The sequence below is a fragment of the Pangasianodon hypophthalmus genome, chromosome 15, assembly GCF_027358585.1.
Source record: "Pangasianodon hypophthalmus isolate fPanHyp1 chromosome 15, fPanHyp1.pri, whole genome shotgun sequence".
Classification (NCBI taxonomy): Eukaryota; Metazoa; Chordata; class Actinopteri; order Siluriformes; family Pangasiidae; genus Pangasianodon; species Pangasianodon hypophthalmus.
In genome coordinates, this window is record NC_069724.1 from 14,398,890 (window position 1) to 14,412,180 (window position 13,291).

Consider the following 13,291-nt stretch of genomic DNA (forward strand, 5'->3'; position numbering starts at 1 on the left):
CATTTTAGCCATGTTAATTTAAATTATATAGTTATAGTATCTGTACTACGTGAACTGATCATGCTCACTTTACATAATTTAATCTTGTAATTAGAAACTTGTTTGTTAGATTTAGCATAAGCAGTGCAATCATGTTTTGATGAGAAACGTAATATTTTTATGTAAACCATATGTAATATTTTTGTTAAATTTAACTGACCACACATTCTATTTTTTTTTCAGTGTAGCCTTGATGATGTTTAATGTGCTCTGCTGCTTGCTACAAAATGAGTCTGAGAGATATTCACAGATCTGCTGGCCAAGCACAAGCAGATCATGGGCTTCAGTACAAGAAACAGCACTGTTTGGTTGGAAAAAGAGTATATGCTGTATACAGTATATGTCCTGGCAGAACTACTGTATCTACTAGCAAGCCATGTTTGTTCAAATGAAACATGACTGCCCCCTACTGGTTTTGTCTTTCCTGCACCTGCAGCAAGAGCATGATCTTGTGTGATGCCGCATGAAATCGCAGGATCCCTTTTCCTTTGAGTCGCATTCCCAATGGCCATATCTGGCTTTGCTGAAACATAGAGCTGTGTCATCAGCATAGCAGTGGAAGCTAATACCATGTTTACAAATAATTGTACCCAGAGGGAGCATATACAGAGAAAAGAGCAGCAAGCCTAGAACAGAGCCATGTAGACACCAAACTTTACTTTTATACACATAGAGAAGTCACCAGTCAAACTGATAGTGATCACATAAGATCTGAGCCAGGAAAGAGCCATTCCATTAACTCCAACAACATTTTTAGTCTGTCCAAGAGAATATTGGATATATTGTATGAGAAGCTGCTCTGAAACTGAACAACATAAGCATGGGGAAACAACCTGTAGTTAAGATCACCTTCCACCCAATTTTTAATAATACCAATTTAGTTTGATGCCATTTATGTTCTAATTTGGAGTAGTCTGTTTTAAAATGTACATTTGATTGTTACACCAGGGTGCTACTTTTTTCTGTCTAATTATTTTTCTTTCAAGAGGGGCTACATTACATAGAGTGTAGCAGAATATTGACTCTAAGCATTGTCACCTGATCGAGTTCTGTGGGGTTAGAGGGCAAACCAGTTAAAGTTGATAAATCTGGGTGATTATCAGTAAAACTGTACAGTAGTTGACATTGTTTTATGTGGTAGCATGACAAAGTGCATATATTATGAGTAAGACACGTTTTAAATGTAATGAGATAGTGATGAGATTCAGACTGTTTTCTATATTTAATCCAAATTTTAGTATTAAATCAAGGGTGTGTCTGCCATAATGAGTGACTCATATTATATTCTGGTTGACCCCTATTGAGTCTAAAATAAAAAGACCCACTGCTCTCAGAAGGTCTTGTGAATTATCAAAATGAATATTGATGTCTGTAATTGTCTCCAACAATTACAGCTTTTTCTGCTTAAACAACTACAGTGCATATAAAAAGTCTACACACCCCTGTTAAAATTGTTAAAGTTTTTGTGATGAAAAAATTTAAACCAAGATAGATCATGTCAGAACTTTTCCCACCCTCAATGTGAAATTACAATGTATAAAAATGAAGTGAAAAACAATCAGAAATATTTTTTTGTGGGGGGGGGAATCATGAATAGCTACAAATACCAGTCAAAACCTTCAGGTGTCTGCTAGTAAGCTGAAGATGAATAGGAATGTCACCTTTCAGCATGACAAGGACCCAAATCAACAAAGAAATGGCTGAACCAAAATATCAATGTTTTTGAGTGACCTAGCCAGAGCCCAGACCTAAATCCAACTAAAAATCTGTGGGGTGACCTGAAGCGGGCTGTGCACAGGAGATGCCCTTACAATTTGGAGGATCTAGAATGTTTTTGCAAGAAAGAGTGAGAAAATATTGCCAAGTCAAGAACTCTTACCCAAAAATACTGAGTGATGTAATAAAATGAAAATGTGCTTCGACAAAGTATTAGTTTAGCGGTGTGCACACTTATGCAACTAGGTTATTATAAGTTTTTTATTTTTCTTTTTTCCCCTATAAAAGTTAAAAGATTTCACTTTATTTGTATATCTTGCAATTGTACATTAAAAGTAAGAAAAGATCTGACATGACTTATCTTAGTGTCATTTTTTTAATTTACAAAAACCTGCCTAGACTTTTTATATCCACTGAAGCTGTTTAGGTACAAAAAGATATAATTGTTGGAGACTTCAGTATTCATTTTGCAAGACCATCTAAGAGCAGCGTCTCTGCCTATTTTAGACTCAGTAGGGGTCAATCACAATATAATAGGACCCACTCATTATGAAGTTTACAATTTCCTATAGAAATTCCAAATACTAGAGACCTGTATATTATCAAAAAGTACTTCAAATGAGTTAAATTTATGTCCTGATTTCTGAGTAATGCCTAGGGTATCATTTATCAGGGCTTCTTAACCATTTTCCTAGAGCTACACTTTTTTTGCGGTTAAAAGTATATCATGACACCACACTCTCCCAACAACCACCGCCCCGCCCCCCGCCATGCTGTTGTTCAAACCCTGTTCTAAAACAGGCTACATCTGTGCTTTTAGAGATGCTTTTCTGCTCACAACTGTGAGTGCTTATTTTAGTGTAAAATCAGCTTGAGCCAGTCTGTCTATTCTCTGTCTTGCCAGTACTGGGTGTTTTTGTTTTGTTCTGTGTTCTGTATTTTCCTGCAAGAAATGCTACTGATGTTACAATTTTGCCTTTTAATTTTCTCACATCATTTTAAAAATGGTATGGTAAGGATATATTTTTGGATGAATGGGAAAACATTCCTTGACATGTCGGGAAAAGTGTGAAGTAACAAATCTGCTCTAATTTCCAGCAGTTTTCCTTTGATGGTGATGATAATGATGATATATGACTTGGTTCTCTCTTTTTCTATCTCTCTACCTCTCACTGTTATCCAGGTTTCATCTCAAACATTTCTGTGCACAAACAGTTTTTCCCAGATGAGGAGGACCAAAAGGGTGCAGCCAAAGCTCTGATGCGTCTCCAGGATACATATCACCTGGACTCTGAGAGTTTCTCCAAAGGCAAACTGCCAGGTCAGAGGCACAGTAACTTTTTATGGTTTCTGATGACTCCGACTTTTCATTAATATGTTAACACTTTATTCTATAAAAGTAAAAAAATTCTTTATTGTCCTATATAATATTTATTATATTTATTTTCTATTGGTGTTTCCAAGTGGAGCAAGGTCCTCCACATCATTCCAGGTCTTATGGAGCCTAGTATTAAATAGTGGACAGCTAGTCACGTTACCTGAAAACTTCTTGTAAACACCCACGTTACTCTAACCAATCACAGCAGAAATTTGCTAAGCCATTCAGCCTAATCTTTACAAGTGCTGGCTGCTATACCCTCAATTTACAGGTGACATGGCATAGCAGGTGAAATGAAGTAAGGTAATGTAACTAGAGTAAATGAAACAATACACAGTCATGGGGAAAAATAAAGTACACCCTCCTTCAATTCTGTGTTTTTATTTGTCAGTAGTTTGCAGTAGTTTGGTAATCTGGAGCACTCGGTGTGTGTCTGCACATGCAGCCTGTAGACACACACCCGAGTGCTCCAGAATACCAAACTACTGAAAGTTCTGCTTTTACAGAGGTAGTCACACTTCATGAGGATTAACCAATCTTGTGCCACTTGGCTGCTAATTAGGGTGCCAAGCACCGAAGGTGCGTAGGCACAATATTGTTATTCTGTCTTTTCTTATTAGCAGGCCAAGCACCGAAGGTAGGCGCCCTATTGTTATTCTACTTTTTCTTCTTCTTCTGGCTAGTTTGTCTTTGGCAGCCCTGAGAACCACCTGGTAAACATTTGTGAAATTTGTGAAACAGGAAGTGAGGCTGTATCTCAGCAATGACTTTGTGCACTGACACAAACCTTGCTAGGCATTTTCAGGACCATGCCCTTAGGCTATGCAACAAATTTTGTGACAGTTCCACCTACTGATCAAAAGTTACAATAACATGCTAAAAATGCTTATATCTAACTGCCATTTTTAATACTCCTCCTACAGATTTTGTCTTCACCGAATTTGGCTCATGTCATCTTGAGACCTGTATAAACAAAAGTTATCAAAGGAACTCTGATATTTAAAACCATTCTCCCATAATGGACCGGCAAATGTGTGAAACTACAAACAGTTCTTGAATCCCTTTGCCTGTAGTTATGGCTTAACTGTCTACTGCCATTCTAGCCATTCATTGTGCTATTATACAGACAACATATGACTGACCGGGTTTAATATCAAATAGCATTTTTATTGTGCAATTTTCAATTACAAAAAATTAAGACAGATATAAGTTTGGTGCAGATACTTGAGGAAAGTGGGGGAAAAAGGCCCAGACTGATGAAAAAATACATAAATAGCTTAGATGTTTTTAAATTGCAAGAAGAAAAAAAATTCAGGTCAGAGCAGTACCAATCATGACCACAGATTAAAGTCAGGTGTAACAGACAACACCACAAGTTACAGCAGTAACCTGCCCATTTGTTCATTTAGACCTTTCCTCCTACAGTCCGTGGTCAAATCATACACATCATGAGTGAAACTACATATCACTCTTCAATCCCTTTGCCTAAAGTTATGGCTCTGCTTTCATGTGATTGCTTAGGCAACAAATGTCGTATGTCTGTGAATGTGCAGCTCACAGAATCTGGGTGCTTGGCCCCCGAAAATGCTGCTTGCAGCTTTAATTACACTTAATGATTGTGGAAATAGGATCGGTTTACTTATTTTTTCCCAACTGGTTACTGTTTGTTGGTTTACTTTTTGGAAAAGATGACTATATATTGAAATCTGTTTTTTGTTGTTGTTGTTTTGTTACCTGAGGATATTTGATTGTTTAGAAGTTGGTGAGGACCACACAATTGTTATTTAGACCTGATATATAAAAACATAGAACTGAAGGAGGTTATACTTCTTTTTCCCATGACTCAACTTACTCTCTCTCATTGCTCTTGTCTCTCCCCTCTTTATCCTTGCCACCACTCACTGAAACACAGAACACTTGTTACAAAAATCCCGCATAGGTATAGGTACAGGTATTCCACTCACTTTTCTAGGTTCTGCCCTCTATTCACAAACCGAGCTTGACCACACCCCCGCCAATTAATATTTATATTCACTTTTTTGCCAATTAATATTGTATACAGATACTTACTAAAAGACCCAATAAGATGAAGCAAGTGGGGAACAGACTGCTCTGGATCAGTCAGAAATAAATCTGTTATCTTTTTGTGCTCAGCACCCTGTTTAATTAGCACATGTTCTCTAAAACTAATAGCTAGGGGCTCGATCGCTATGGAAAATAGGAGTGGAGAGAGGGGACACCCCTGACAAGTTCCCCTATATAAATAGAAAGGAGCTGAATGTTCTTGGTTAGTTAAAATGGAGGCAGATGGGTGTGTGTATAACATCTGCACCCATGCAATAAATGAACGACCAAATCCAAACATCTCAAGAATCTTTAATATATAATGCCACTCCACCTGATGCTTTCTCTGCATCAAGACAGAGAACAGCCTGTTTGGAGGACTTATCAAGTTTGTGGGACATTATATTCACGAGCTGTCTAACATTAAAGAATGAATATCTATTAGGATTAAAACCAGTCTGGTCAGGGTGGATTACAGAGGAGATGTAATCTATTCTATATCTAGATCTATTCAATCTATTCACAAGTAATTTCGTGTTTTAACAAAAGCGAGATGTTTGCATTATATTGTGTCAGGGAGAGTGTGCCCATCTCAGTCGAGTGAGTGTACATTCTCATCAAAAGAGGGGCAATCTGACTAACAATTCCACACCCATCCGGGTTTTGGAGCTTTTCCACTGGGATGCCTTTTGTAAGGCATCATCCAGTTTGGGCAACATAAGGCCACTTTACCAGGCATTGATGTTTCCATTCACCCTTGATTGGTACACCTGTTTGTAATACTCTCTAAAACAATCATTTATTGCCTTGGATTCTGTAAGTAAAGTCCCTGAAGGAGCTCTTGGGTGATTTAAGTGTGAATATTACTGGTACGTCTGTATAAAATATCTAATTGTGAGAGCTCTGATTCTATTTCCTGCAGACAGCTAAATCAAAATTTCTTTAATGATGCCTCATATGCAATAACATGCCCCTATGTAACTACTTTAAACATTTCCCATAAAGTGGATTTTGAGATGTCAGATGTGTCATTGGTCTCCAGGAACTCTGATATTTTGGCTGATATGCCCTGACAGAATGAGTTGTCTGAAAGCAGACTCTGATGAAAATGCCACAAATATTTATGCTTTGGGACGTGAAAATCAATAACCAGGCAAATGGGGGAATAATCTGATATCAGAATATTGTGGGTTTAGTATTAATTGTGTTGGGTAGTAATTTTAAAAGAAATAAATCAATACAGGAATAAGTTTTATGCATTTGGGGAAAAAAGAGTAATCTCTGTCTGTGGGGTATCCTCTAAACATCAACTAGATTATTAATTGTAATCAGGTCATTCAAAATGACTGAGGACTTGGGAAGATTATACATCTTTGTTGATGACCTGTCCAGAGCTTTGTCTAAAACAGTATTGAAATCTCCACACACAATCAAATGTGTGCTGGACAATTTATATAGAGAGACAAATCTCTTACAAAAGAATGCTGCATCATCAAAGTTGGGACCATAAATATTCATGTTACATTAGTCTTGCAGAGGCATCCATTCTGATCAGTTATAGTGGAGATATGTTCAAATGGAATTGTCTTTTTAATAATAATAGGCACTTTACAGGCTTTACTAGAGAATGTGTATTGAAATATCTTATCTGCCCAACTCCATTGTAATATGGCTTGCTGAGATGGCTAATATGCGTCTCCCTGTAAAAATACTGTAAAAAAAAAAATGCCTGCTGAGAGGGATTTCAGGTAAGAGATTTCAGATTTACACACCACAGCTGTTTAACAAAGGCAACCTAACCATTTATGTTTTAAAGCACAGATTTTGCCATGCAAGCAGTGAAGTTGGTACAGTGTGCCCTGAAAGAAAAAAAAAGAACAAAGAAAAACTGACAATATGCATGAAAAACAGCAAACAGCCCCACCACTCCCCTTAACCCCTTAATCCCAACCAAGTGGCTATAAGTATCCCTTCATAAACACAATAGAGACTGCATCCACAAAGCATGCAATGCTAAAGAGAACTGACTACTATTACAAAGTAGCATTAGCCCAATCAACTCGACTTCCCCTCCAAATAATGCAAAGTATCAATCAACAAATATCTGGGCTTACTGAATGGTTAACCAGAAACATAGGGTCGCGTCGCATAATGCAACGTACAGATGAAGGTCAGTAACAGAAAAACAACACCCTACCCGAAGTGACCTTCTGTGATAAAAACCCCAGTGTATCAGTTCAAGTATAACTTGATGTCAATTTCCATTTAAACTGTCCAGACACACATTAGCCTCTAAACAACTTGGTTGCATTGTTATGAGTAACACGGAGATGAGCAGGATAGAGAAATACACACGTGGCACCGGCATCTTTCAGTTTCTTCCATTTATCATCAAAGATGCCTTACCACCACTGCTTGAAGTTCAGGAAAGAATTGCCTTTCCCTCGAAGGTTAGGGGAGGCATTTGACGAGCCAGCAGCAGAATCTTTTCTCTAACTTGACAGTAATGGATCCTGGCAAACTCGTGGGCGGGCAGAGACTTCTGGCAGTTGTTCTAAAGGATTAGTCTCTGAAGTTAGCAAGCTAGCCTCATGGTTGCTAGTGCCCAGAATTTTTCAACCCAGCAGTTGATATGGTTGATGATTTCCCAGCCTTTTTTGATGTCTTTGGTTTGGAAGTTTAATCAAAAATTAAGTCAGGGTTCCAAAAACTGCAAGTGGAGTGGAAACCTAGATTTAAAAAAAAAAAATTAACTTAAATTTAAAAGAATGGAGGGGAGCTTACAAAAATAAAGACTGAACATGTTTGGCTTTCATGGAAGGGTGGCTAGGAAAAAGCCCCTTCTTTGCAAAAAGAATATGTCAGCATGACTTAGGGTTGCCAAAATTGCATCTGAACAAACCACAAAAGTTCTGGAGCAATATCCTTTGGACTGATGAGACCAAGGTGGAGAGGTTTGGTCATCATGGAGAGCACCATGTTTGGCAAAAACCAAACACAGCGTATCACCACAAACACCCCATATCAACTGTCAAACATGGTGGTGGAGGAGTGATGATTTGGGCTTGTTTTTTAGCCACAGGGCCTGAGAAATTGCAGTCATTGAGACAATGATGAACTCCACTTTACACAAGAATATTCTTGAGACAAAATTGGGTCATGCAGTAGGGCAATGACCTCAAGCTCACCAGCAAATCAAAATCTGAATGGCTAAAGAAGAAAAAAAATCAAGATGTTGGAATGGATGTTGGAAAGTCAAAGTCCAAAACTCAACCCCATTGAGATGTTGTGGTGGGATCTTTAGAGAGCTATGCATAAATGAATGCCCTCATATATATATAATGAACTGAAGCAATGTTGTAAGGAGGAGTGGGTCAGAAGTTCTCCAAAACGATGTAATAGACTAATAAACTCCTACAGAAAACATTTACTTCAATTTATTGTTGCTCAGGGTGGTCCTCCATGTTACTGAATAATAGGATGTACTTATTTTTTCACACCTGGTTTCTGAATGTTGGTTTACTTTTTGGGGAAAAAATGACTACATATTGAAATCTGTTGTATTTTTTGTTGTCACCTGAGATGATTTGTTTGTTTTTAGAAGTTGGTGAAGACCACACAGTCGTTATTTAGCCCCTGATAACTAAAAATAATTTAAGGAAGGTGTACATTCTTTTTCCCATGAGTGTATGTCTAATCCATAAGATGTTCACTACTGTCCCCTTTTAGTGTGATTTCTAAGACAGCTTCTTTTTGCACTGTTAGTTTTGGATGTTTGTTGTTTTGGCCTGGACTAGCCTGAAGCAATACTGGTGAATATAAAGATTTTGTACAATATATCTAATAAAAGATAATAATTTAATAATAATAATTTTCACCTGCATTTCTCATCTCACTTTCACTATCAACCCTCACCCTTGACTGGGGCATAATAGAAATTAGGCCTCGTCTCTTGTTTTCCAACCACTCCTCCAGACTCAACAGCTGTAAGTAACCCATCCAGTTTTGTCAGTTGACAGATCACTTTGGTTCCTGTATTTACAGAAAGTTAATTTGATTCATATTTCCCTGCGTTTGCAACCACACTTAATAGGCCCGAAGGTTTGTGGGCACTGTTCTTACAGTGTATGTCAGTTGTGAAGGCCCAAGAAGTCTTTTCCACCCTCATTTTGGAACAAAGCATTAGAGCAGATGAATTAGTGCTCGAAACCTGTCGACAGAATTTCAGACGGGTGTCAAAACCACCAGCCAGACATATGCCTTTTTTTATTTGATAAATGGTGTGTAGCCAGTAATGTTACTGAATTTGACCAGTTGAAATAGTTGATATTGCTTTAAGAATTTAAACTTGTCTCCCTGACAAAACTATTGTGTATCTTAATGAACAGAAAGTGACTACCTTGTCTGATGCTGCTACCTTAGCATCTACATATCTAATTGATTAAAAAAAAAATTTTTTTTGAGTTGAGTGTTTGACGCAAGGGCAGTCAACACCCCTATTGACCGCTGTTTAAATCAAGGAAACTTCAGCTACTGTTTTTCATAAATGTTTGTTTGTTTAAACAGCAATAAATCAAACAATTCCAGCTCAATCAGCACATTTCTGGCATCAAATTGATCAACAAACACCTCTGACATAACCACATAATTATCAAAGCAATTTGGAACATTTTCAGAGTTTTGAGCATTTGTTTGATGCCATCATCTCACACTGTTTCCCTAAGTTTAAATGAGTCTTTTTTTCTCTTGTCCCTTCCCCTCATCAATGCTCTTAAAGGAGCTGCCTCTTTACTCAGTGGCAATAATGTATTTTGTTTTGGTAAATACAATTTTAATATATGGATGGTGTAGTAAAATAGTATAGATTGTTATTAGGTGGCCAAGCACCGAAGGTGCATAGGCATCCTATTGTTATTCTTCCTTTTCTTCTTCTTCTTCTGGCTAGGATGTCTGTGGCAGCCCATAGAACTGTCTAGTGAACAGTTGTGAAACTTGGTACACTGATTGGGGAGGGTCTAAGGAACATTCTGAACAAATTTGGGCTAAGTGCTGCCAATGCTCTAGCAATGCTCTGGGGTATACTGAAGTGAACACACTCCAAGATCTGAAATTCAAGTGTACTTCCTGTCGACTATCTTAGATTTTGTCAAAAATGCAGATTATGTCCAGTTCACCTGGTTTGGATATAAATCCTCAAATTGAAAGTCTGCACTTTGAGCTCATATTTATTATTTAATATCAACTCTAGTATACTGTGGTAGACAACTAAAATAACACTAGCCTTGTCAGTGTCCAAATATTTTTGGACCAGACTGTATATACATATCTCAGAAACATTTATATTAGAGAGAAATTGGAGGCATCTCTTGATGCTTACAGCTTTGTTGTTTGTGGGCACATTCAAGATGTAATGTTTTATGATAGCAACTTTGTTGACTTTTACTACTACATGTACACACATACGTTCTGAAAGGGTAGAGATGAAAGGCCAAACTGACAGAAAGGCTCTTTCTGTCATTCTGAAACCCTTTACAACCATGGTGAACAGAACAACATTCCTAAACTTGAGGCATATTGGAACAATATGACCTGGTCTTTTTCCAATTTTCAACTGTCCAGTTTTTGGTGAGCCTGTGCCCACTATAGCCTCAGATAATTATTTATTAAATTAACCCATGGTAAATATCTATTAGATTTCTTTGGTATTAAAATGATTTCTTTAAACATTTAAAGCCATGGTGACAGAAGCTTCAACTGAATTAAATTTGAGAAAATTAATTAACTAAGTATGAGCATTAAATAAAATTAAGTAATTTTACTGTAAGCCATGTTCTAACTTTGGTCCACAGGTGTGCGCTACAATGCTTTTCTGACTGTAGATGACTGCTTTGACATGGGAAAGACAGCGTACAATGAGAATGACTACTACCATGCAGTGCTGTGGATGCAACAGGCCCTCCGACAGATGGATGCTGGTGAGGAAACCAAAACATCCAAGTCAGACATCCTGGACTACCTGAGTTACTCCGTCTATCAGATGGGAGATGTTCCTCGAGCCATCGAACTCACCCGACGCCTTGTCTCTATTGGTAATCAATGCAACACCAGGGGACAGATCATTGTAAAATCACATCACAGATCTGAAACCACAGTGATCAGAGGCAAATTCATATTTGAAGTCAAAATGCAGGCAAACTAAATGATCAATAGATACTACAATAACTGACAATAACAGAACAAGGAATTTTGAACTGGAATGACTGGACACACAAAATAGTGGTAACTCAAAATATTACATAGGACAAAGGAGTGTGTATATACACACAATGGGATTACAACACAAGACACAGATGACACTTAAACAGAAAAGGATATGGGACAGAGGGTTCTGTGATATATATAGTGTAGATAGCAGCTGTTAAAGCAGTGGTTTTTAAAATGTGCTAACCTACCTGATAACTGGGGGCATGGCAAAGGTGATGGTTAAGGTTCTGTGCTAATAAATATATAATCACATTTTGCCTCACTTGTAAGTTGCTTTGGATGAAAATGTGTACATTTAAATATAAAATGAACTGTTATATAGAGTTCATAGATCTACTTATATCTATCTCTACTTATGTCTGTTCAAATACAATTGGCATTAGCTATAATACTTATTTCAAGTAGTGATTTAATTATGCATTCCAGATTCTGTCATAAACTATTTGACTTATAGTAATCAGAGGAGAGGGTAACACTTATTGCATTCTAAATTTATTTATTGCATTAATCATTCATTCATTTCCTTTGTCTCTGTTCATTAATAGATCCCAGCCACCAGAGAGCGGGAGGAAATCTGCGCTACTTTGAGCAGATGCTCTCTAGTGAGCTAAGGGATATGGACCAGACCAACAAGGAGCCTGAAGAGACGCCCATTCAGCTGGTAACCTATGAGCGCCCAAAAGATTATTTACCTGAGAGAGACATTTATGAGGCCCTGTGTAGAGGAGAGGGGGTCAAAATGGTGAGTGCAATAAAGAAAGAAATCTATAAAAGAAAACATATTACCATTTTGAAGATAGCCAAAACCCAGTAACCTTAACTCACATACACTAATGAGGCAAGGCATGGACTCTGCAAAACATCTGAAGGTGCCCTATGGTATCTAGCACCAATACTTTAGCAGAAGATACTTTAAGTCCTGTAATTTGTGAGGTGGAGCTGCCACCTCACCCGTTTCTGGCTTGTTGTTCCAGCACAGCCCACATTTTTAGTAAAGTTGTGTCTAAATGTTTGTGTAAGCCAAACTATCTAAAAATTTCAGCCGGATTTACAAAAGTTTCGGAAATGCTCATTTTCTTGTACTCATGTGCATGTGCTGTTACCCATTAATTATGTTACCAGGCGTGTGCATGACACAGCTGATTTGCATTTGGTGATGCACAAAACTCAATAAAAAGCAATGCTCACACAGCTGATATGATGAGTGACTTTGTCAGATATAGAAGTGAAAGTTATTTTGACTAACATCTCTGCCAATAAAATATATTATTTAACAGCATAGCAGCCACTGAAAGGCCAAAATCTGGGGCCAAATTGCAGAAAAGATGAATTAGATGTAAATTGAGGTGAAAAGAAAATGGTTTGAAATGAAAAGTGGAGAATAAAAAATATAGGCTATCTACTGTTCAAAGGTTTTATTTCTCTCATTCACAGTTATACAGGGTACAACACGTGGTGAAAAGCAAGAGTAAAAGATAATAAAATATAAAATATAGAAAATGCAAAGGAGTGTAATAAATAAGGAAAGCAGTAAATGTATATGATATTATAAATATAATGGGGCAGTAACAGTGGGAGAGGAGGGATACCCTGCCATATGCAAATAGTAGTGGTGAAGTGGTGTGCAGCCTAGTGCATAATAGAGGAGATGTATGTATAGGTGGCGGGCAGACAGTCTAAAGTGCAGGTGCACTTAAGTGGCATGTGAGTCCAGTTAGTGGGAGTTGAGGATCCTAATGGCCTATAGGTAACCTCTTATCCTGACTTTACAATATTACCTGCAGTCGTATATTGTGTTTTCCTTTGGACCTTTTTCTGTTTTCAGCATCT

At 37.6% G+C, this 13,291-nt stretch overlaps 1 protein-coding gene across 8 annotated transcripts in view; it reads left to right on the forward strand.

Moving 5' to 3' along the window:
- The window catches only part of LOC113543370 (prolyl 4-hydroxylase subunit alpha-2), a 97,537-nt gene that overhangs the window by 47,623 nt on the left and 36,623 nt on the right, over positions 1 to 13,291 (forward strand). For all 8 annotated transcript variants that reach the window (XM_053240378.1, XM_034311025.2, XM_026941496.3 and 5 more), the window contains exons 5-7: positions 2,939 to 3,076; positions 11,047 to 11,286; positions 12,007 to 12,203. In XM_053240378.1, coding sequence (XP_053096353.1) covers positions 2,939 to 3,076; positions 11,047 to 11,286; positions 12,007 to 12,203 — 575 coding nt within the window. The remainder of the gene's footprint in view (positions 1 to 2,938; positions 3,077 to 11,046; positions 11,287 to 12,006; positions 12,204 to 13,291) is intronic.